Raw genomic sequence first — 25280 nt, 5'->3', positions numbered from 1 at the left:
CAACACTGAACAATTTACATCAATCAATGCACTGGGCTCATTGCTTCCAATCTCAGGCAACCTGAAAATCCTAGGCATCGCCATAGACCGTGACATATCACTTGAAAGACAAGCTAAGGCCACCACAAAGAAAATGTTACACTCAATGTGGAAGCTCAAATGCATAAAACAATACTTTTCCAAGTAAGACATTTCACAACAGGATTCAAACCATAGTCCTGACTCATGTGGATTATTGCAATGGAATTTACGCAAGGTGCAAAGAACAAATCCTAACAAAAATTACAAACGGCACAAAACACAGCAGCAAGACTCATTTTCAGAAAAACAAGATTCAAAAGCATACATGTTCTTGTAAAATACATCAATTCATAGAGGAAAGAGGGGGGAGAAGCAAGAATGTCAGACTGCATGAATTTATGTCTATGTGTAGAACAGAAAGAGAGTGCGAAAGAAGAAGAGACCAAGTGGTTGTCTCCTACTATTCCAGCAACAGTTGAAGGCTGGGAGAGTCTAGCCTAGATAAGCAAGGGAAGGAGGAGAGTGCAGAGGTTCAGGAGGGGACAGAGGACAGGAATACATTGGGATCCTAGGACTAAGAGGGAGAGCACTGTGGTTTGGATGCATTGGATAAAGAATAGGGGAAGAATGTTAGGGACAAAGAAACTAAAAGCATACATGTGTGGGTGTCTACAAGAGACAAAATGAGTGAGATGGGTGGAGAGGGGGAGAAATTACATTGGTATCAGCTGAGGGGGAGGTAGATTGAGCTAGGAAGCACAGTTAGATGTACTATCTAGTGGTCAGACATGAAATGAGGTGTGGATTTTGTATTTGGTTAGTAGAGAGGTTAAAGTTGTGGAATGGGATGATGTTTGAGAGCCTTTTGGAGTCTATTTGGTTTTCTGAAAGGAAGCAAAATCATGACTTTATCTGCACTTCAGAGGTGGTGGGTAAGTTTTTGAGGGGGGCCTCTTGAGTGCGTGTATACAATAGGTTTTGTCAGCTCAGTCTCAATAAGGTTTCTATATGGTAAGAGATGGGAAGGCTGGTGTATTATTGCTTATTACAAGCCACACTGGACAATCTGGTAACTGGCGAGCTCCATAAAGGAATTTAAATCATTTTCTTGAGGATGGAAGTGACAACATCTTTGAAGATGGGATGCCTAGATTGCTTGGTGCACCTAGTCCAGGGACTGTGGTTGACAGAAAAGGCTTGCATGGGCAATAAACAGCCTGGAAACGAGGGCCATTCACCTAGCCCTTCAAGCATTCTGGAGTCTGCTACAGAATAGAGCAGTGAGGATTCTGTCCAACAATGCTACAGTGGTTTCATATGTGAACAACCAGGGTGGAAACAAGAGTCGAATGCTAGTGGAAGAGACATCTCATGGATTCAGTGGAGAACCATCTGTTGGACCTGTCAGCCTCTCACATGGCCGGGGTGGAAAACATACAGGCGGATTTTCTCATTAGGAATTCCGTGGATTCTGGGGAACGGAACCTGGGACAAGTGGTGTTCCAAGCGATGATAGACCATTGGGGTCTTCCGGTGCTGATCTCATGACAACTTACAGAAACACAATTCTTCAGTCACATGAAAGACCAAAGCTCAGAAAATATAGATGCCCTTCTGCTGCCGTGTCCCCCAAGCCTTCTTTGTGTTTTCCTTCCTGGTCTCTGTTGGGTCGAGCCATTCAAAGGATCGAAGGTCATGACAGGCCAGTGGTGGTGGTTGCTCTGGACCGGCCAATATGGCCGTGGTATGTGGATCCAATTTCCATTTATTGGTTCTTATATCCCACATTTTCCAACCATGTCGTTTCAGTGTGGCTCGCAATATTGTATAGCAGTAAATACATTACAATAGATAATGAAGTTAGCACAACAACATAAGAATAGTCATACTGGGTCAGAACAATGGTCCATCTAGTTAAGTTTCCTGCTTCTAGCAGTAGCCAATCCAGGTCACAAGTATTTGGCAGAAAGTTATCATCCAAACAAAATAGTAAGTGTACCAGAGTATTAAGCAAAGAAGTGATTTTCATACAGCTAAATCACATCACTGTCTATTTGATATACTGTCTTATGGCCTAAGATCATCAGAGAAAATAATAGATGGGAAATAAGTTAACTAGAAATTGTACTTAGGTGCTGTTCCTAATGCGTCTGGTGAGTATGTATGACGTGGCTTGATTTATGGCCTGGCTCTTGAGAGGGCATGTTTGAGTAAAAGGATATTCTGCTGAGGCATGTCTCTACCATGCTTCAGTTGCATTAGAGATCCACCTCTTTGGCCTATGTTCGTGTCTTGCGTATATTTAAAAACTGCTGTGATAACCATCATGTGGTACCGCTAAAATAGTTGCTTGGATTTTGGATTTTCTGCAGGACTGGCTGGAAAAGGTCCTAGCTTTGTCTTCTCTCAGGGTGCCCTAGCATATTTTCGTGGTTGGATTCAGGGCCAGCAGCTGGCGGTCCACCCTGATGTCCATTTTCTAAAGGGGTCAGTCTTATCCATCCTCCTCATCGTCTGTGTGTCCCACCTTGGGACCTCAACCTAGTCTTGTTGCTAGTTCATCCATTGTTTGAGCCTATTTCACATTGTACACTTAAAGACCTTACTCTGAAGACCATTTTTATGGTCAGTGTTTCCTCGGCTAGGTGTGTTTTTGAGTTGCAGGGAATACTTCTTGTTTTTCTCTAACGAGAAATAAACTGTTGCTACTCAATTGAGCGACTGAGCTTCCCTATTTCTAATTAGACTGTTATTGGCTCCCAGTCCGCACTCAATGTTTTTTTTTCAAAATCTGTACCATTGTTTTCAGAATTTTATATGGTCTGGTGCCTTGTTATATTCTCTTAGAAATGTACCCACTAATAACTCCATTCTGTTGCACTTTCCTGCTATTAAGAATATTTGATCCACTAGAGTTTTCACATTTTCCTTTTCATTATCTGGCTGTCAAATACTGAAATGCCTTACCACCTGAGATTAGACAGGAGTTGCCTTATCTTAAATTTAGAAATACAGTGTAATCCGCTTAAGTGCAAGGGTCTGGGACCAAAAAAATACATTCAGTTAACCGGAGCGTGCATTTAACCGTTGTGACCCAAAGAAGCTTGACATCTGATAAACAGTACAGTACTGTTTATTATACGTACAGTATACAGTCTCCGTTAACTGACGTTATACAGTCACTGTTAACTGACGTTAGGCTTACTTGAAGTAATCAGTCATAGTCCTCTGTATACTCTTGTGTCTGTGAGTTCCATAGACTACGTCTGCCATATGGTAAAAGTTGTCATAGCACTGACATCCAGTGGCCTCCAGATATGCCCGCACGATGTTGAGACTCTCCAGCGCTCTTGCAAAAGTGACAGGAGGTTGTTGAATTTCGTCAGCATGTGCCTCGCTGCTCATTTCTTCATCTGTTCCATCATCAGCTGTTGTTGCCTGCGTGTAGGCGCATATCTGGACATCAATGCTGTCTTCAGCTGTTTGTAGATCGTGATCAACAGCTACGTAGCGAGAGAACTCCTCTTCAGTAACACTGGCTGAGATGTCAATAACCTCTTCATCTGACGCATTTGCAACAGCTGCATCTGTTTCGTCCCTCTCCACATCCTTAAAGCTTGCCCGCTTGTAGCAGTTCACAATGGTTGCCTGTGTAACATGATTCCAGGCTTCTTTCTGCATATGTAGGGAATCCAACAGTGATAGATTACGAGCCAGTTCAACAGCACGTTTATCCTTGCCAGTCTTGTCATCCATAACGCTCATCGGACGACGTAGCACAAGAGCCTGATAATGTTGTTTGAAATTGGCTATTATGCCCTGATACATAGGTTGGATCAGAGAGGTAGTGTTTGGTGGCAGTTAGACAGCCTGACATCATCACTGTGTGCAGCACACTTATCACAAAGCAACAAAATCTGATGCTTTTGTGCCCGCATTCTAGTGTCTAACTTCTTTAGCCGCTGCTTCCAAATTTCCCCAGTCATCCATGAATTTGTGTTAGCCTCGTATGACACAGGAAGTCACTTAACATTCTTGAAGCAACGGGGCTGTTTGCTCTTTCCAATGACGAGTGGTTCCAACTTCTCACTCCCGCCCACATTGCAGCAAAGGAGGATCGTCAGTCGGTTCTTCAATGTTTTACTTCCTGTAGTTTCGGCTTGTTTGAATGCAAGTGTTCCATCAGGAATCGCTCGCCAGTAGAGACTGTTTTTGTCAACATTGAAAATGTCACGACGTGTAAACTTGTTCAAGATGGTAGGAAGAACTGAAACAACCCAATTTTCAGCACCAAAGTCATCAGCGTCTTGTTTTTCACCATGCTGTTTCTTGAAATTTATGTTGTTCCTCTCCTTCCATCTTTCCAACCATCCAACAGTGGCTTTGAATTCAGTTAGTCCAAGACTTTCAGCTAGCTGTGGACCACTGACAGGAAACTGCTCCTGACTTGAGAAAACCACCGAAGAGCATCTTCTACATCCTCAGCTTTTCCCGCCCGTTTTCGTTTCCTGTATGGATTTGTATTGTTTTGCCAGTCTTCCAGAAGCTGATCTTTCTGATTCAAGATACGTGAAATTTGACTGGGATTGACACCATATTCTTTAGCAATAGATGCTTTACTTTGTTTGTTTTCTAATTTTTTAAGAACTTCTATTCATTCAGCCAGTGTTAGTCTTACAGTTGTGCGACGACGATGACTCCAATGTACAACATTCTTTCGCTTATTCTGCCTGTGGCAGTTAAGCAACGAGATTTCAACTTTACCGCCCCTTTGTCACGTGCCAATCGGCTTCCATATTCCGTGCGTGCACTTATGCGGAGTCTTTCCTGCAGAGGAGCGCGCGAGGACTAGCAAAGGCCTTTGCTAGTGAAGTTTCCGATTGGAGGGGCTGCCGTGGACGTCACCCATCAGTGAGAACAAGCAGCCTGCTTGTCCTCGGAGAAAGCGAATGCTACATACCTGTAGATGGTATTCTCCGAGGACAGCAGGCTGATTGTTCTCACCAACCCGCCCGCCTCCCCTTTGGAGTTGTGTCTTCCCTTGTCTTTGTCTTGCTACATATGGGACTGACGAACACAAGCCGGTTCGGGCGGGAAGACGTCCGCGCATGCGCGGTGCGCATGGGCGCACAAAGACTAGCAAAGGCCTTTGCTAGTGAAGTTTCCGATTGGAGGGGCTGCCGTGGACGTCATCCATCAGTGAGAACAATCAGCCTGCTGTCCTCGGAGAATACCTTCTACAGGTATGTAGCATTCGCATTATTGTGATGTGAAATAATTTTTTTGCTATATTTTATTATTTGTATAGTGGATACTGTTTTGTTTTTCTTGTTTATATTTTTTTATAATTCACTCTAAACCTATGGGTAAGCAGCGGTCAATAAGTATCTGTATTATTATTGAAGGCAAGCCTGTTCCCGAACCCTTGAAAGCTCATTCCACTAGGGTTCAAGCGACGTGATGGGCTGAGAGTTCACTAGTTCCTTTATTGGAAATGTGTAAGGCAGTGAGTGGTCTGATCATCTTTGAATTACTTCATCAGACATTATTGAGTGGATGTTCAAGCTTGTCAGGATGTGATCTTTGGTGCTCGAGTATTGTCTGTGGGGCTTTGTAGGTCCCACCCATAATTTTCACTGGTGTGGTACTTCCCATCAGCCCTTTCTAGGCCAATTTGGAGGGATGCTAAGGAAGGAAAAATTAGGCCTTACCTGCTAATTTGCTTTCCTTAATCCCTCCAAATCGACCCAGATCCCACGTACAATTTTGTGGTTGGTGTTAGGTGCAGGATAATTTGCGGTAGTTTGGAAAATCAGTTGGGCATTAGGTTGTGCATGGAGCTGCGAAAGTTGCATCTGGTTGTTTTGGTATCTTTTTTTTTTTTTTTAAGGGCTACACAGTGTTTCCTATTTGTTCCTCAACCCCTGACATACAGGGAGTTTGTTTCTTCTGAGGTTTAAAGTGGTCGTGGTATGTTGGAGTGCCTACTTATATATGCAGCAAGGTGGGCATAGAAAAAAATTAGGGTTATATGTATGTGGCTTCTGCTTTGGTACCTGATTCTGGTTCGTTGAGGGACTGCACAGCACAGTGTTAAGCTCATTCAGGAATCAGAATGTCTCGGTTTCCATCTGCTGTTAGATGTATATAACCCATTAGTTCTTTTCTGGGCCGCTTTGGAGGGACTAAAGGAAAGCAAAATATCAGGTAAAGCCTAATTTCTCCTTATGTTGGCAACCCGCCAATCTTCTGCATATCGGTGAGTGGTGGTAAAATTTATGAAACCCAAATTTTGTCTCTCAAATGATCTTCCGTGCTGGAAATCCCATGTAAGAGACATTTATTATCTCTAAGGTAGTATTCACACCATACAAAAGATGCATTAAAAAAAAACCTCCCATAACCAGCTGCAACAGTACACAAATGCCAGTGCACACATTTACACCCGCTTCAAGGTTGGTGTAAATGTGTGGGTGTGATACCCTTTTGCTGCCACGTATACATATATGTGCATAAATGGCTTTTATGAAAGACCTTTTCCACATGTAAAACCAGCTTTATGCTTGGAATAATTATAACATTTCCCCCTTAATATGTGTTTTGTTTCTGGGGGTGAGGGGGGTCCTGATAAAACTGTGCTATATTGATATTTTATGTTTGTTAAAACTATTAATGCTGACATGGTTTTTGTTTCTTTATTTTAATTTGCAGTGATTTTTGTAAGCAACCAATTATGCAAGGCCTTAGAAAAGAAATGGAGAAGGAAATTACTGAAAAAAGACTAGCTAAGGTATATTTTTTAGCATTAAATTATATCTGTTATATATCTGCAATGTAGTGAGCATGTTCGTCACATTCTTGAGTTACCGAGTTATAATATACAAATATTTTCATTAGTACAGACTAGACAGAGGTTCTGAACTGTACAGAGCTATAATATACAAAACTAGCCATTAAGCCCATTAAACGGGCGAGATTTGTGTTTTGCAAAATGTAATAATTCTCACCTCCATCCAGTGGTGTGCTGGTAAATTTTTAACAGGCTCTCTCTCCGGTCCACCTCAGCCCCCCCCCCCCCCCCCCCACCTCTGCGCTAGAGACAGGCAGCAGGGCTTTAAATAACGCGGCGCTTCAACGGAGGTAATAAAAAAAGATGGATGGGAGCAGGAGGGGAGTATGGGAGCGACGGAGACTCGCTGGACATGGATGGGAGGGGAGATAAGCATGGCCTGTGGTGGCGCCCTCCTGCCATGCTTACCTCGTTCACTGGAGCCGGCTCGTCCTGGAGAACAACCGGCTCGCAAGATCTTGCAAAATTTAACAAGCGGCTCGTGCGAGCTGGCTCCAGCACACCACTGCCTCCATCCATCCATGTCCAGCAAACCTCCTCTCTCCCCTGCCTCCCCCAAGCCATGTCCAGCAACCCTGCTCTCTCCCCTGCCCTCCCCCCCCCCATGTCCAGCAGCCCTCCTCTCTCCCTTGGCCTCCCCCCGTCCACCAACCATCCTCTCTCCCCTGGCCTCCCCCCATCCACCAACCATCCTCTCTCTCCTGCCCTCCCCTCATATCCAGCAACCCTCCTCTTTCCCTTGGCCTTCTCCCCCCCCCCCCCCCCCCCCCGTCCACCAACCCTGCTCTCTCCCATGCCCTCCCCCCATGTCCAGCAAACCTCCTCTGTCCCCTGCCCTCCCCCCTTGTCCAGCAAACCTCCTCTGTCCCCTGCCCTCCCCCCTTGTCCAGCAAACCTCCTCTGTCCCCTGCCCTCCCCCGATCCATGTCCAGCAACCCTGCTCTCTCCCCTGCCCTCCCCCCCCCCATGTCCAGCAGCCCTCCTGTATCCTCTGGCCTCCCCCCATCCACCGACCCTCGTCTCTCCCCTGCCCTCCCCCCTTGTCCAGCAAACCTCCTCTGTCCCCTGCCCTCCCCCGATCCATGTCCAGCAACCCTGCTCTCTCCCCTGCCCTCCCCCCCCCCATGTCCAGCAGCCCTCCTATATCCTCTGGCCTCCCCCCATCCACCGACCCTCGTCTCTCCCCTGCCTTCCCCCCATATCCAGCAACCCTCCTCTTTCCCTTGGCCTCCCCCCACCCTGCTCTTTCCCCTGCCCTACCCCCATGTCCAGCAACCCTCCTCTCTGCCCTGCTCTCTCCCCATGTCCAGCAACCCTCCTCTCTCCCCCTTGTCCTCCCCCCATGTTCAGCTACCCTCCTCACCGCCGCTCCCTCCCCTCTCCGTGCCCCCTGCACTGACATGAGAGTGCCTCTCACCTCCGTGTGAAAGCGCTGCAGGCAGCAGCACTTCCATACGGAGGTGAGAGGCGCCGTCATGTCAGTGCAGGGGCCCCGATACGGAGGGGGGCGGGAGCGGCGACGATGACGACGTCAGGGATGGGGGGGTGGAGGTTGGTGCGCCGGCAATGTTGCTTCATCTCCAGGGTAGGCTCCAGCGTCAGCAGCAGCGTCAGCGTCTGTTTCCCTCTCTGTTCCACCCTCTGACGTCATCACGTCTTGACGCGAGGGCGGGACAGAGAGGGAAGTCTCTACTGCGCATTTGCAGGTGAGTCGGTCACTTGCCATTTATATGTTTGATAGTTTCATAAGTACAGACTAGACAGAAGATCTGAACTGTGGTCCTTGAGGGTCATAAACATGGTCAGTTTTGTAGATGTCCACAATGATTCCACTTCAGAAAGATATAAAAAGGATGGAGTTGGTCCTAAGGGCATCTATTAGAATGGTGTGTGGTCTTCATAAAGCATATGGGGACAGACTTAAAGATCTCAATATGTATGCTTTGGAATAAAGGAGGCAGAGGGAGATGTGATAGAAATATTTAAATACCTTCCTGATTTGCATTCATAGTAGTCAAGCATCTTTCAATTGAAAGGAAGCTCTGGAATGAGGCAACATAGGATGATGGTGAAAGTAGGCAGACTCAGGAGTAATCAAAGGAAATACTCCTTTACAAGAAGGGTAGTGGATGCACTGAACGACCTTCCAGCAGAGTTGGGTTTGTTTCAAAATTTGATATACCACTTCTTTTGTACATAAACATATCTTAGTAGTATACAATACATAGTAGAAGCAAAACTATGTAAAACCATCAAAAATCAAAACAGAAAAAAAAAAGAAAAACAAAAATGAGATGAAAGCTGTGTCCGAATTCAAGAAAGCATGGAAAAAGCACAGAGGATATCTAAGGGAGAGCAAGGGAATAGAGATTAGTTATAGGTATGGATGGGTAGACTGTGGATGATATCAAAACATACACAAGCCAGAAATTCACATATGAAACTCTCTACAAAAATTTCTGTAACAAAAGCACACACTTCACTTATCCTGATAAGTCTAAACATCATTGGTCTAATAGCCATTTTTTAAATTCCTGTCTAGGTCCACAGCAGTTTTCACTTGTCCTGATACTATCATATATGACATGGAGGGGTTTTTTTTTAGACCAGTGATGGCTGGTTAGTGTTCTCAAGTGGTTTTCCTTTTAACCATGTTTATATGCTGAGGTCTTTTTTTCTCCACTATTTTGTTAAGCAGTTAAGACTAATGTTTAGTCTTTTTTTCAGGATAAGTGAAGCTGTGTGTGCTTTTGTTATAAAAAATTTTGTAGTAAGTTTGACTGTGGATGAGCCATATGGTTTTTATTTGTCATCATTTTCTCTGCTTCAGAAATATTTCTATTCACTTGGTCCAGGAATTGTTAATTTGCATCACTTACTTTGAAAATCAAGCCTGTTTTTGACCCTTAAAATAGGGTTGAAAATCCCTGAACTTACATTTTCTAACAATATCAGATGGATTTTTGCTTCTCTTGTAGAACTCTATATGCCGTTTTTTGCAGTGTCTCTGGATGTTTGAGCAGTGTTGTACAATGTGGGCAGTTGAAAAAATTCTCTCCTAATGCAAACACCATTAACCACTTCTGTGGAGGGAGAATTTTAAAATGTAGCAAATAATATTACCTGATATAAATATTTTCATGATCTAAACTATAATTTTTATCTTTTTTTTCATGTTTGCAGAATGAAGCAACTGAACAAATAAGGAAAGTTGAATCTGAGTAAGTTTCTTACTTTCATGCTTTCCATGTGTTGAAAGTCATTTTAAGGACAGAAGAAATATCATAAACAAATCTATAAAATATAGCCAAATCTGTAAGTGGGACTGGGCTTATATTCAGCAAACTAAATTTTTAAGAGATTTACTGAGAAATGATGCCCAGGTAGTCTTATTATATTGGCTTCACATGATATAGCTGTAATTATTCTTTTCCAGTCAGAGCTACGTTGTTGGTAAGCTGAGCTTTTGTCCCAGTGCTGTAAAAATTAATATATACCCTTAAGAACTTTGAACCCACAGTGGGTATCCATGTTACACTTTGCTGGTCTTTCAGAGAAAAATGCTGAGTATTCTAGAAAGGTAGCTCATATTCCTTAGCATCCCATCAGACCAGTCCAGACAAGTGAATACAGAGAGAGAAATAGTTCTCAAGTGAATTGTCCCTTAAGGGTATTGTGCAGCATACAATATTCAGTATTTCTCTTTCTCTTTCAAGCAGATAGATGACAGGCTAACTACCCCGCTCCTGACCTGGCTTCTAACTAGTTTTAGTTGACCTTTTACTAACGTTTTGGGGTTTTGTGCTCCTGAGCCAGTTTTCTGCCGAATCTCAGTTGAGTTGAGGGTGCCTATTTGGTTTGTTCTCCTGAACCAGCTTCTCAGCCATGTTTAGTTGAGTTGGGTATGCACTCATAGGCTTGTTCTCTTGTCCCAGTTTATGGAATTCAGTTGAGTCAGAGGTGCCTTCTTTGATTTAAGCTCCTCTTATTAAAAAAAAAAAAGCAGCTGTTCTATGGAGCTATGTTATATCTCAGAGGTCTCTGAGATCCTTATCTCCCTCCCTGACCAGTATAGACATTGTCGTGGCAAGGTATGGTAGCCACTCATCAGATGAATTATAACCAGCGGCACAGACATAAAAAAACAATATCCATTCATAAAAAATCTTAACACCAACCCAGTCACATCATCATCCTCAAACTGCCCATCTGCTAACCAGCTGGCCAAACACTTCAACGACAAAATTACCAATCTCTGCAGTACGATTCCCCAGGACTGTGCAAATATCGACTCCTTTCTTGATGAACTGGACCCCTGCACAGATGAAAATCCAGCCGACCGTTCATGGACAAATTTCACCCTCCTCACTACCAATGAAGTTTCTATGACGATCACCAAACTCTCCAAATCTCACTGCCATCTTGACCCATATCCCAACTACCTAATAAAGATTTCCCAGAACGCTTTATCATAGATTCCACCTCTCACCTAAATTTCCTGCTACAGCAGGGTTCATTCCCTACTGAACATGGCAACATACTACTTAAACCAATACCTAACCCCCCCCCCCCCCAAAAAAACAGCGAGTGATGTCACCAACTACTGCCCTGTCGCCTCCATTCCTCTGCTAATTGAATTGATGGAAAACAGGGTGACCTCTCAAATCAACGATTATATACAAAAATTCTCCATTCTACATGAGTCGCAATCGGGTTTACGTCCAGCCCACAGTACAGAAACCGTCCTACTCACTTTAATATCCAAATTCAAACAAGAAATCTCATTTGGAAACAACATCCTCCTTCCACAATTCAATTTATCCAGTGCATTTCACATGGTAAATCATAACATTTTAACCAAACTAATGGACAAACTTGGAATTGGTGGAAATATCATTAATTGGATGAAAGGCTTCATCACCTCAAGATCTTACCAAGTTAAATCATCTCAACTATCTCATGTCCCTGGTCACCAAATTGCGGTGTACCTCAAGGATCCCCTTTATCGCCAATACTCTTCAATCTTATGATGATCCCACTAGCCAAAGCTCTATTCAGACATGGTCTTAACCCTTTCATTTACACTGATGACGTCACCATATTCATTCCCTTCAAATCTTATCTAACAGAAATCTCCGACAAAATATCTACAGGCATGAACATCTTAACCTCCTGGGCCAATGCCTTTATGATGAAATTGAGCAAAGAAAAAACACAATGCCTAATCCGCTCATCTCAACACTCTGCGCCCCTCCCATCTAATCTTAAAACTTTCGACATCACAATCCCAATTTCCGACAACCTGAAAATCCTTGGAGTGACACTAGACAACCACCTTTTGCTCGAAAATCACACTAAATTCACTATAAAGAAAATGTTCAATATGATGTGGTTACTGAAACGCGTAAAACCCCATCTTCCCCTGAAAACTTTCCGGAATTTGGTGCAATCCACGGTACTTACCCATGTCGACTACTGTAATAGTATTTTCTTAGGCTGCAAGGCCCATATCCTGAAAAAACTTCAGACTGCCCAAAATACAGCAGCGAGACTCATTTTTAGCAAATCACGTTTTGAGTGCGCAACTCCTCTTCGTGTAAAACTTCACTGGCTCCCTATCAAAGAGAGAATCAACTTCAAGGTCCACATATTAATCCACAAGATTATCCATGGCAAATCTCCGGGCTATATGCTCAATCTGATTGACCTTCCAACCAGAAACATGTCTGAATCTTCGCAAAATTACCTTAACCTGCATTACCCCAATTGCAAAGGACTCAAGTACAAAACCTATTATGGATCCAACTTCTCCTTCCTAGGCAGCCAACTCTGGAATGCCCTCCCCAAACCTATCCGATCAATCTGTGACTATCTACCCTTCCGGAAAGCACTAAAAACGCATTTTATTCAAGCAAGCCTATCCAAATGACTCAGACTAATCTTATGAATCCATCTACCTAAAACATATCCATGTGACGACATTGACCCAGACTATATGTCACACCTTACTCCCTTCTCCATAGCCTGTCTCTACCAACTCATCTCTTCTATTATTATGGTATATTTAACTTTTACGTTCTCTAACAATATTTTGTATTCCCTATTACTATGTAAGCCACATTGAACCTGCTTTGAGTGGGAAAGCGCGGGTTACAAATGTAATAATAAATAAAAATAAATTAATGTCTGTGAATTTGGTAATCTGACTGAGTAACATCAAAGACATGATTGTTGCACTGCGTTGCCTATCTCTTGGTTCTGTAACTATATGATCGGTCATCTCTTCGGTGTAAAATATTTTGAAGCACTCCAGAGGACTTTTGTCAAAATGTCTCATTGTGTTGCAGACTTCATGGTTCAGTGACTTCTATGACTTTATGAAATTCAGTTTGTGACCATGTGCTAGGGTTACCATATGGCTCCAGAAAAAGGAGGACACATTGATCCAGTCCAGGTTTTGCTTCCATTGAAAGCAATGGAAGTAAAACCCAGACTGGCTCAGTCTGTCCTCCTTTTTCTGGAGCCATATGGTAACCCTACGCTAGTGGATGTGCCCACATGTGTTTTTTTTTTTTTTTTTTTTTTTTGCATCTATAAAACATCTGGCTGTTGAAAGAGAAGTCTGTGGAGTAGGGCAGTTATCAATTGTACTGTCTTCAATTGCAGCAGATAGTACAGCAGCCACAAAATCTACCTCTATTGTGCCAGGAACTTCACTGGGCAACATTTTACCTTCTTTTAATCAGTTGCATCACCCTGTGATTCTGGTAGAAAGATAATGTTATGTACTTCTGATGTGTCATCCTTAAGGATTTGTACTAACACTTCCTTTAGCGATAAGAAGTGCTTCATTTTTCTCTGTTTGCTTTTGCTTCTCAAGGATGCCATAAGACTCTTCAAGATATTAATTGGAACTTAGCCCAAATTACAGCCACAGTATTTTGTGTGAAGCCACTTAGTGGCAGATCTGCTAAAATGGTGAAACCATAGTCTGCAAAAATGCAAGACTGAACACAAAACACAAAGCTAAAAATGCAGTGATAGCTTTTAATTGAGCTCCACCCAACACTGATTATATGACCTCTAAGGTGACATCGTCTGAAATGTACAGTGACATGGCAGAAAATAATAGGCTACAATCATGAATGGTAAGATCAAACATGGCATATTGGATGACAGTTTGTAAAATGAACATTTATCTCTTTGGACTACTGTTCATAAAACAAAGATGATGTATATATGCCTGACATACAAAAGTGGCTTGGTATATAAATCTTGGGTTTATGTACAGTAAAGATACAGCGGATGTGTACATTTTGTGTTGAGCATCCACAGTAAAGATACAGTGGATGTGTACATTTTATGTGTTGAGTGTCCAAAAATATGCAACTAAATGATTAGCTATAAATGTATTTCAAATGGAAACACTTATATATTACAAAATGGCAAAGTTCATTTAGAAAAACGTAAAGCATGAGTAGAAAATAATTTCTTATGTAAAAAATCTTGAAAGTGTAAGAGTGAAAGTTTGCAAAATTCTTGCTTCATATTGATGTTTGCATTTCTGTTTGTACATATGTATTGCCATACGGGTACAGACTGAAGGTCCATCAAGCCTCAAGCATCCTATTTCCAACAGTGGTCAATCCAGGTTACAAGTACTTGGCAGGATCCCAAAATAGTGCAATACATTTTATGCTGCGTATCTTAGAAATAAGCATTGGATTTTCCCCAAGTCCATTTTAATAATGGCTTATGGACTTTTAAGAAGCTATCCAAACCTTTTTTTAAACCCTGCTATGCTAACTGCTTTTACTACATTGGAAATGATTTCCAGAGTTTAATTACACGCTGAGTGAAGAAATATTTTCTCCGATTCATTTAAATTTACTACTTTGTAGCTTTATTGCGTGCCCCCTAGTCCTAATATTTTTGGAAAGATTTAACAAGCGATTCACTTCTACCCATTCCCGTCAACTCATTATTAGACCTCTATCATATCTCCACTCAGCCGTCTTTTCTCCAAGCTGAAGAGCCCTAGCCGCTTTAGCTTTTTCTCACTGGGAAGTCGTCCCATCCCCTTTATCATTTTCATTGCCCTTCTCTGTACCTTTTCTAATTCCACTATATCTTTTTCGAGATGTGGTGACCAGAATTGCACACAGTATTCAAGGTGCGGTCACACCATGGAGCAATACAAAGGCATTATAATGTCCTCATTTTTGTTTTCCATTCCTTTTCTAATAATACCTAACATATTTGCTTTCTTAGCCGCAGCCACACAATGAGCAGAGGGTTTCAAAGTATCATCAACGATGACGCCTAGATCCCTTTGCTGGTCGGTGACTCCTAATGTGGGGCCTTGCGTTGCGTAGCTATAGTTCAGGTTCCTCTTTCCCACAAGCATCACTTTGCACTTGCTCACATTAACGTCATCTGCCGTTTGGATGCTCAGTCTCCCAGTCTCTTAAGGGTCCTCTTGTAATTTTTCACAATCCTCTCGCGATTTAACAACTTTGATCCTTCTTCCATTTTCTGAAGGATTTTCTTTTAGCTCTAATATCTTCCTCCACCTCACTTTTTAACCATGCCGACTGCTGTTTGGTCTTCCTTCCTCCATTTTTAATACACGGAATATATTTGGCCTGGGCTTCCAGCATGGTATTTTTGAACAGCATCCACACCTGTTGTAAATTTGAGACCTTCGCAGCTGCTCCTCTTAGTATTTTTTTCACTGTTCTTGTCAATTTATCATAGTCTCCTTTTTGAAAGTTAAATGCTAACGTATTGGATTTCCTGTGTGTACTTCAAAGCCGATATCAAATCTGATCATATGATTACTGTTATCAAGTGGCCCCAGCACCATTACCTCCTGAACCAGATCATACGCTTCACTGAGGACTAGGTAGAGAATTTTTCCTCCTTTTGTTGGCTCCTGTACCAGCTGCACCATAAAGCAGTCCTTGATTTTGTCAAGGAATTTTACCTCCCTAGCATGCCCTCATGTTACATTTACCCAGTCAATACTGGGGTAATTGAAATCACTCATTATTATTGTGTTGCCCAGTTTGTTAGCCTTCCTAATTTCTGATAACATTTCTACATCTGTCTGTTCATCCTTGCCAGGTAGACGGTCCAAGGCTGTCCATAATATACAGTCTTATTCCTACACCAGTTCGATCCACCCTTTCAGTACAGTATAATTTGTACCCTGGTATGACAGTGTCCCACTGGTTATCCTCCTCTACCAGGTCTCAGAGATGCCTATTATATCTAATTTTTCATTTAGTGCAATATATTCTAACTCTCCCTTATTACTACTTAGGCTTCTAGCATTCACATATTTCAAACTGTTCTTATTTACATCTTGCTCAACAGTTGACAGTGTTAATTTGCAGTCCTTTGTTCTTTTTATTTAAAGACACATGGTCTACTATGGTCTGTATTCAGTGGTGTGCTGGTAAATTTTTAACAACAGGCTCTCTCCCCGGTCCACCTCGGCGTGCCCCCCCATCCACCTCTGCGCACCCCAAAATTGCAGAGCTGTCTATAGCCGGTGGGTGGGGGGGCAATGCATTACTCTCTCCAGGAAAAAAAAATTAAATGATCCCAGGTTCCAATCTAATTCATGATTAATGTGGGATAAAATGCCATAAATAAGTAAATAAATATAAACTTTTAATGTTGAGCACCTGATTCTCAAAGGGAACATATTCCAAACACTATAATGAAAATAAAATGATTTTTTTTCTACCTTTGTTGTCTGGTGACTGTTTTTCTGATCATGGCCCAGTATCCGATTCTGCTGCTATCTGTCCTCTTAACTCCGTTTCCAGGGCTTTCTTTCCATTTATTTATTTCCTTTCCTCCTTTCTTCTTCATTTCTGGTCCTCAGCTTCTGCCTATTTTCTTCATCCATGTGCAGTTTTTCTCCTCTCTTCCTTTTCCCTTATCTCATCTCCTTCCTCACTCTTCCCTCCCCTCCATCCATGTCCAGCATTTATTCTCTCTCCCCTCCTCTCCCCCTGCCCTCCATCCACCCATGTCCAGCAGTGACCCTCCTCTCCCCTGCCCTGCATGCACCCATACCCAGCGACCCTTCTCTCTCCTGCCCTCTATCCACCCATGTCCAGCAGTGACCCTCCTCTCCCCTGCCCTGCATCCACCCATGGCCAGCGACCCTTCTCTCCCCTGCCCTCCATCCACCCATAGCCAGCGACCCTTCTCTCCCCTGCCCTCCATCCACCCATAGCCAGCGACCCTTCTCTCCCCTGTCCTCCATCCACCCATGTTCAGCAGTGACCCTCCTCTCCCCTGCCCAGCATGCACCCATACCCAGCGACCCTCCTCTCCCCTGCCCTCTATCCACCCATGTCCAGCAGTGACCCTCCTCTCCCCTGCCCTGCATGCACCCATGGCCAGCGACCCTTCTCTCCCCTGCCCTCCATCCACCCATGGCCAGCGACCCTCCTCTCCCCTGCCTTCCATCCACCCATGGCCAGCGACCCTCCTCTCCCCTGCCCTCCATCCACCCATGTCAAGCAGTGACCCTCCTCTCCCCTGCCCTGCATGCACCCATGTCAAGCAGTGACCCTCCTATCCCCTGCCCTGCATGCACCCATGGCCAGCGACCCTTCTCTCCCCTGCCCTCCATCCACCCATGGCCAGTGACCCTCCTCTCCCCTGCCCTGCATGCACCCATGGCCAGCGACCCTTCTCTCCCCTGCCCTCCATCCACCCATGTCCAGCAGTGACCCTCCTCTCCTCTCCCCTGCCATGTATGCACCAGCAGCTCCCTTCTCTCCCCTGCCACCCCCTCCTGACTTGTTCCGCAAATTCTCCTGCTTCCTCCCTCCCGATCCATTCCCTCACCGACCCTACCTTGGCCATCAAATTCTTCGGGGCAGGCAGTGTTACTTGCCCGCTGCCGTCGCTTTCCTCCATCTTCAAAATGGCCGCCGAGACTTACAGAAGCCTCGGCGGCCATTTTTAAAGCGCAAACAGGCAGCGGGGGAGAGTCAGCGATAGCAGCGGGCAGGCAACACTGCCTGCCCCGAAGAATTCGATGGTCAAGGTCGGATCGGTGAGGGACCAGATCCGGAGTGTGGAGGGAGGGAGAGCTGGCTCGCCCTTTCCAACAACCGGCTCGCAAGTCCGGGCAAAATTTAACAACCGGATCTTGCGAGCCGGAGCGAGCCGGCTCCAGCACACCACTGTCTGTATTGAAACCTAGCTATTGGGATACCCTATCTTCCCTGTTTTGGTAATATCTTTGAAAAGTACCTTGTTCTGAACCATGCGTTTTTGAATGACTGTCTGCCTTCCCTCAGGTTGTAGTTTAAAAGCTGCTCTATCTCCTTTTTAAATGCCGATGCCAGCAACCTGGTCCCACCCTGGTTAAGGTGGAGCTAGAGAATGACACGGGGACGGGGATCCGCAGTAACCGCGGGGATGGGGACGGGGACAGATCCCACAGGGACGGGACGAGGACAGAGCCCACCGGAATGGATGGGTGCAGCAGGAATGGATCCTCAGAAGCTTAGCTGAAATTGGGTGGCGGAGCAGGTGGGGGGAAGAGGGGTTGGTGGTTGGGAGGCTAGGATAGGGGAGGGCAGACTTATATGGTCTGTACCAGAGCTGGTGATGGGAGACAGGACTGGTGGTTGGGAGGCGGGAAATACTGCTGGGCAGACTTATACGGTCTGTGCCCTGAAAAAGACAGGTACAAATTCAAGATATGAGTTTATCTTGGGCAGACTAGATGGACCATGCAGGTCTTTTTCTGCCGTCATCTACTATGTTACTATGTTACCAGGATGGGGACAAACTTTGTCCCTGTGTCATCTTATACTTTGAAGCCTGTTAATGAACTGGACTGTTATTTATGTTTGAGTGATGCAGACAATGATATTTTGATTTCTTGGAAAAACAATCAAACATGCTGGCCACAACTAGCAAAATTTGCATGGGGGATCCTGTGCATTCCTGCTACCAGCACATCTTATAAGAAGACATCTTCTATTGTAGGAAGGATTGTGGAAGACAGGAGAGCTAGACTGAATCCTGAGATCGTTGATGATTTCTTACTCATTCACCGATTAAAAAATCATAACAGTTCTTCATAGGGCATATTTCTCCCCTCAGGGGCATACAGAATGGGTTGTATTTTGTAACCCTGGACATTTTAACAGGGTGGATTAGGATTCCTTGGGGTAGTAGAAATCAGCTATTGGGGTTGGAAGGGTGGGGGTGAGGAGGTTTATTATAGCTGCTCACTGTTATTATTTTCTATTTGTAATTTATACACAGTATATTGTTCTTTTTATACTTTAATAAAAATTTAAATATAAATCATAATTGTTCGAGTATTCTTCAGATGAGGACAGAGCCCATGGGGGACAGGGACAGGGCCTGCGGGGACTGGGACAGAACCCACAGGGACAAACTTTGTCCCCATGTCATTCTCTAGGTGGAGCTCATTATTCTGGAATAGGTTCCCCCTTCCCCAGAATGTTGCCCAATTCCTTACAAATTTAAAACCCTCCTCCCTGCACCATCGCCTCATCCACGCATTGAGAATCCAGAGCTCTGTCTGTCTCTTGGGCCTAAGGTTCTGGGTTTCAGGTTTCTATCTAAAAGCCTAAATTTAGCTTCCAGAACCCCTCTCACATTTTCCTATGTCATTGGTACCCACATGTACCAAGACCGCTGACTCCTCCCCAGCACTATCTAAAGTCTATGACTGTAGGTAAAGCATGAGATCCCCCACCTTCACACCAGGCAGGCAAGTGACCAGGCGATACCATGTCCCCCAGCCCACCCCAGCTATCTACATGCCTAATAATCAAATCACCAACGATAACAGTCTTCCTAACTCTTCCCTAATGGCCAGAAGCTCCTGGAGACACATCCTCGGTGCAAGTGGATATTGCATTCCCCTGGTGGGCTGTTCCTGGCTACAGGATTACTCCAGAGGGTGATGCTCTCCTTTTAGAGATCTCCCTCCTCCAAGGCAGCACAGGGGCTGCCAGACTGGAGGTGAGACTTTTCTACAATGTCCCTGTGGGCCTCCTCTCTGAACCTCTGTCTCCCTCGCTCCTCCAAGTCTTCTACTCTAGCCTCAAGAGAACGGACTCGTTCTCTGAAATCTAGGAGCTCTACGTTGAGCACATTTAACCTCTCATCAACTGGGAGATAATCATACATGTGACACTCAGTGCAAAAGACTGGGTAGCACCCCCTCCGGCTGCTGGACTTCTATCTGCATCTTAGTATTATAGAGTTGTTTAATTAAAACTTTTAAGGTACTAGGGATATCAGATGAATATAAAGAACCTTAAGATTATATGGTGTAATTTGTAATTTATTTAGTGTTTGCTTCTCTAATGCTAATTAAATGTAATTAAAACTCTAATGAAAACTCTCCTCTTGTCTTAATTAAAGTAATTGACTATAAATGAAGAGTTGAGCTAGGAATTGGTGGGAGTTGCGGAGGGTGGATAAGGAATGAAGACTGAACTAGGCCCTACTGTGCCTTCTAGAGTCTGTTAATGCTGTGGCAGAAGATTCAAGTTTTAAAACTATGGGGAGAAAAGGTATGGAGACTAATAAAGTTAGCTTCTTTTTTTTTTTTAATTCTGCGTATATTAATATCCTATATTTCCTCTCTTAAATCCAATCTTTAAGTTGCCAAGCACAAAACAAAATAATGTCACTTACCCAGAGAAATGTCCTCTTCTCTCAGAGCTTCTCAGAAAGAAAGTTAAGTGGGACCTTTCCTCTCTATATAGTTTGGATTCTAAGGAGACTGCTTCAGACAAACCCTTTGGTCTTGTTTCTAGAAGGACCTCTTAGGCTATTCCAATCGTGTCATTCTGTCAGTTATTTTGTTTTCCGACTGGGGAGATTAATGATGCATTTATTGACAAAAATCTCTGAGTGTTTTGATCTTTTAGTCTTGCCCTACCTTGTGGACACTGCTTTCCTATATCTGACTTATCCAGACTGGCCTGATAGGATACTAAGGAAAGAAAAGTTGTCTTAAAATTTTCTTTCCTTCTATCAGACCAGATGGGCTGGAGTGTAAATTTTAAGGTGCTTTGATATTAGCTTCAGAACTTTTAGTACAAGAACAGTGCTGGGCAGACTTTTACGGTCTGTGCCTTGAGAAAGGCAAAGACAAATCAACTTGGGTATACATATAAAGTATCGCATACCATGTAAAATGAATTTATCTTGTTGGGGCAGACTGGATGGGACCATTCAGGTATTTATCTGCCGTCATTTACTATGTTATAAAATTACCATGATTTAGGAGGATTTGGAGATGAGACACCACTATAGCAATACCCCTCCTCATTCATGGTGCCCTTCACAGCCACGTAGATCACACACATCCAAAGCTAGCCCATAGTTGATCAGCAGAGCAAGTACTAGGAGTGAGAAAGGAGGCCAGGATTCAGTAGCTAATCTGAGAGAAACCAAATCAAGAAGCAGCATATAGTTTGGAGGCAATGTAGCCTTTGCTCCCTTCCAAACTCCACACATCTGTCCCCTCTTTCTGCTGCTGCCATTCTATTTCTATGCACCGATGCAGCATAATGGGGTCCACTTGAACTATCCCCATTGTATCCAGTGAGATGTAACCTGGGTATGATTGTTTTATTGTTGTGAAAAAAGGAAAATGATGATTGTTACGAAATACCTAGCACCCACCTGGGGCTAACCCTGCAGGCCACTTAGATGGTCTATCCTCAGCACAGCTCCGGTCCGCCTGAACCTGGTTGCTTGTGCTCTACACTTTCACTCTCCTCCACCAACTGGTTCCTAACCGCCTCTGGCCAGTCTTCCGCTCTCAAGGTGTTCCCTGGTGATTTTTAGATTGCAGTGGCCACACTCCCAGTGGTCCCACAATTCCTAGAAAGCACTCACAAACCCAACACACAAACCACCAGGATTCTTAGTTGGTCCAGACAAGCAGAGTCAATAAACTAAAAAAAAAAAAAATTTGTCATAAAAATATTGAACAGTGAACCATAAAAACAGATGGAAACAAAAACACATCACACAATAACAGGTAACTGAATATGGGATCAATATTAAAACTATCTAAACATTTAGTCACTATCTGGATAGTGCCTGGGTAGTACAGGAAATATAGCTGCTCACAGAATATAACTGCTCACAGGGTCTCAAGAGACCATTCTCTGGCTGAGAATGGAGAAAAATCTAGTTTCCATTTCATCAAGCAGATCAATCCATAGACTGGTGGGTTGTGTCCATCTACCAGCAGGTGGAGATAGAGCGCAATCTTTTGCCTCCCTATATGTGGTCATGTGCTGCCGGAAACTCCTCAGTATGTTCTCTGTCTCAGCAGGTGTGTGGTCACACAGCAGCAGCTCTGGCTAGGTCTCCAAGCCTAATTGTTTAGGTTTTGTTGAATACCGGGGGTTGAGGGCTCTTCTTGAGTAGTGCAAAACCTGGTGGTGCCAGCGTCCCTCCTTTTCTCCCCTCTCCCGCTAGCTCTGTTTAAAAAAAAAAAAAAAGAAAGAAACCAAAACGAAAAGCGCTTTGAATCTACAGCTTTCCTTGCAGCTGCTCATCTGAGTACACCAATTCGTTGCAGCTCGGAGCAAGAAGCAGGTAATTTTACCTTTGTTAGCGGGCAGGGGGTTCCCCGAACGGTCTCCACGTGGCTAATGGCGTCGGATGGGCAAGGGCGTGAAAAGACGCTCCCCGGAACGCGTGCGCATGTCTAGCGGGGAAGAGGGGGTTCGAACGAAGGCAGAGACGCCTTTTTGGGTGCCTTTTCGGAGTCGGTGCGAGTTCCCCAGTTATTCCTCGCGGTGCGGCGGTTTTTCCCCGCCTTAGGCACCCATCCCCCGTTGGCCGCCCTTTTCCGGTTGTGGCCGGCCATGCTGCTCGGACGGCTTCTTCTTGGGCCGCCCTCGAGGTGGGAGAGCGTTAATAGTATGGCCGCCCTTGACTGCGGGCGGCGGTAAAAGAAGTTGGCGAATTTGAAGCGCCATTCTTCCGCCACGGCTCCTTCACGGAGCGATGTGCAGCGCGTCTCTCCCCCGCCCTTTGGCGCGCAGGTTGAGAGTGCCTCTAGGGCTGTGGCCCAGGCTGCAGAAGTGCACAGAGTGGGGGGGTTTTCCCCTGAGTTTATTTTGCTGCTGCATCAGGCTTTTCTATGCAAACGCTGCTCCTGCTCCCCTTTCTGACAAGAGTGATGAGGCTGCTATGATCAAACGCCCTCGGGTACCTCTCCAGGCCTAGAGGACCTGTCTCCTCTGATGTGGATGAAGGCAGTGTATCTGAGTTCTCCCAAAGGTCCTTAGGGGATTCTTTGGGAGGCTGATCCTCGCTCGGATCGAGCAGATGACCCCCTGCAGCACGGCTTTTCCGCTCAGAGGATTTGCCCACCTGTTCGTGGAGGCCATGAGCATTTAAACATTTTCTGTCTGGAGGGGAAGGCCTCTCTCAGCCTTGGCAGGCTCAGCTATCATGCTGGGAACTAGCGCCAGCCTAGAACCTTCCACGTACATGAAGCTATGCATGACGTTAATTTCGGCTCAAATGGGATTACCTCTGAAGCGAGCCTTAAGGGTAGCCAGGGCTATGTCCTGTCTGTATCCTCTGTCCTGAGGATGATCAGGGAGGCCGTTTCTCTGGCCTACTGTGGACTCTTTAATCACTGCGGTGACTAAGAAGACAGCTCTGCCGGTGGAAGGTGGCACTGCCCTGAAGGACGCTTAGGACAGGAGATTGGAGGCGGCCTTAAAGTTGGCCTTTGAGGTGGCCGCCCTAAGTTTGCAAGCCTCGGTTTGCGGCTCCTATGTGGCCAGGGCTTGCCTGACCGCAGGGCCATGCCAACACGGTAAGCGGGGTAAGCACGGCAGGGGGGCGCCGTCCTCTGGGGGCGCCGCCGCACCATGCTTACCTCGCCCTCCCGCTCCCATTGCCCAACTGCGCGTCTTCTTCTCTCCTCCAACATCCCTTTCCTTTTTTTATCCTTTTAAGTTTACCTCCGTCTGGCAGCGTCAGTGAAGGAGGCGGCACTCCAAATGTGTCTAGCCTTCCCTTCTCTGTGTTCCGCCTTCTTCTGACGTCAAGGAAATGATGTCAGAAGAAGGCAGGACACAGCGAAGGGAAGGCTAGACACGTCGGGAGCGCCGCCTTCCTCACTGACTCTGTGCCTGTGCTTCCGGACGGAGGTACATTTAAAAGAAAAAAAAAGGAAAGGGATGTTGGGGGGGGAGAAGAGGGCGGGCAGTTGGGACATGGGAGCGGGCACGTCGGGAGCGCCACCTCCTTCACTGACGCTGCGCTGCCAGACAGAGGTAAATTTAAAAGGATTAAAAAAAGGAAAGGGATGTTGGGGGGGGGAGAAGGCGGGCAGTTGGGGACATGTGAGCGGGAGGGCAGGGGAGAGGGGAGCATGGATGCGAGGGCAGGGTTCATGGAAGGGAGAGAGGTGAATTGCTTTATAGGGATGAATGGAGGAAGCAGGGGACAGAGGAGCATGGATGGAAGGGCAGGGCTCAGGGAGAGAGGGGAATTGCTGGATAGGGATGAATGGTGGGGCAGAGGACAGAGGAGCATGGATGGGAGGGCAGGGCTCAGGGAGAGAGGGGAATTGCTGGATAGGAATGAATGGAGGGGACAGAGGAGCATGGATGGGAGGGCAGAGCTCAGGGAGAGAAGGGAATTGCTGGATAGGGATGAATGGAGGGGGCAGGGGACAGAGGAGCATGGATGGGAGGGCAGGGCTCAGGAAGAGAGGGGAATTGCTGGATAGGAATGAATGGAGGGGGCAGGGGACAGAGGAGCATGGATGGGAGGGCAGGGCTCAGGGAGAGAGGAGAAATTGCTGGACATAGAGGGGAAGGAAGAGAGATGAAGGAGATGAAATGAGGGAAGAGAGGAGAAAAACTGCACATGGATGAAGAAAATAGGCAGAAGCTGAGGACCAGAAATGAAGAAGAAAGGAGAAAAGGAAAGAAATAAAATGGAAAGGAAGCCCTGGGAACGGAGTTAAGAGGACAGATAGCAGCAGAATCAGATACTGGGCCAGCATGATCAGAAAAAGAAAGTCACCAGACAACAAAGGTAGAAAAAAATCATTTTATTTTCCTTTTAGTGTTTGAAATATGTCCACTTTGAGAATTTACATCTGCTATCTTATTTTGCAATGTATAGCAATTTGTTTCTATTCCTGTCAGTGTGGCAAGTGGTGAGCGATCATTTTCACGGGGGGGGGGGGGGGGCAACTGATAGTCTGCAGGGGGGCACCAGAGACCCTAGGCACGGCCCTGCCTGACTGTTTTGCAGCGGGCTTCCCCCTCAGATCCTTCCTTGAGGGCGGACTAGCCGGCCCTGGAGTCGGGCTTGGCCTACTTGGCAGACT

The 25280-nt window shown here is 45.2% G+C and overlaps 1 protein-coding gene across 1 annotated transcript in view; it reads left to right on the top strand.

Moving 5' to 3' along the window:
* The window catches only part of KIF15 (kinesin family member 15), a 1036090-nt gene that overhangs the window by 914782 nt on the left and 96028 nt on the right, over positions 1 to 25280 (top strand). Inside the window, 2 exon segments of the mRNA XM_030209299.1 lie at positions 6733 to 6811; positions 10055 to 10092. Coding sequence (XP_030065159.1) covers positions 6733 to 6811; positions 10055 to 10092 — 117 coding nt within the window.

The sequence above is a fragment of the Microcaecilia unicolor genome, chromosome 1, assembly GCF_901765095.1.
Source record: "Microcaecilia unicolor chromosome 1, aMicUni1.1, whole genome shotgun sequence".
In the NCBI taxonomy this organism is placed as follows: domain Eukaryota; kingdom Metazoa; phylum Chordata; class Amphibia; order Gymnophiona; family Siphonopidae; genus Microcaecilia; species Microcaecilia unicolor.
The sequence above is the reverse complement of the archived record's forward strand: the minus strand, read 5'-3'. Positions and strand labels throughout refer to the sequence as shown.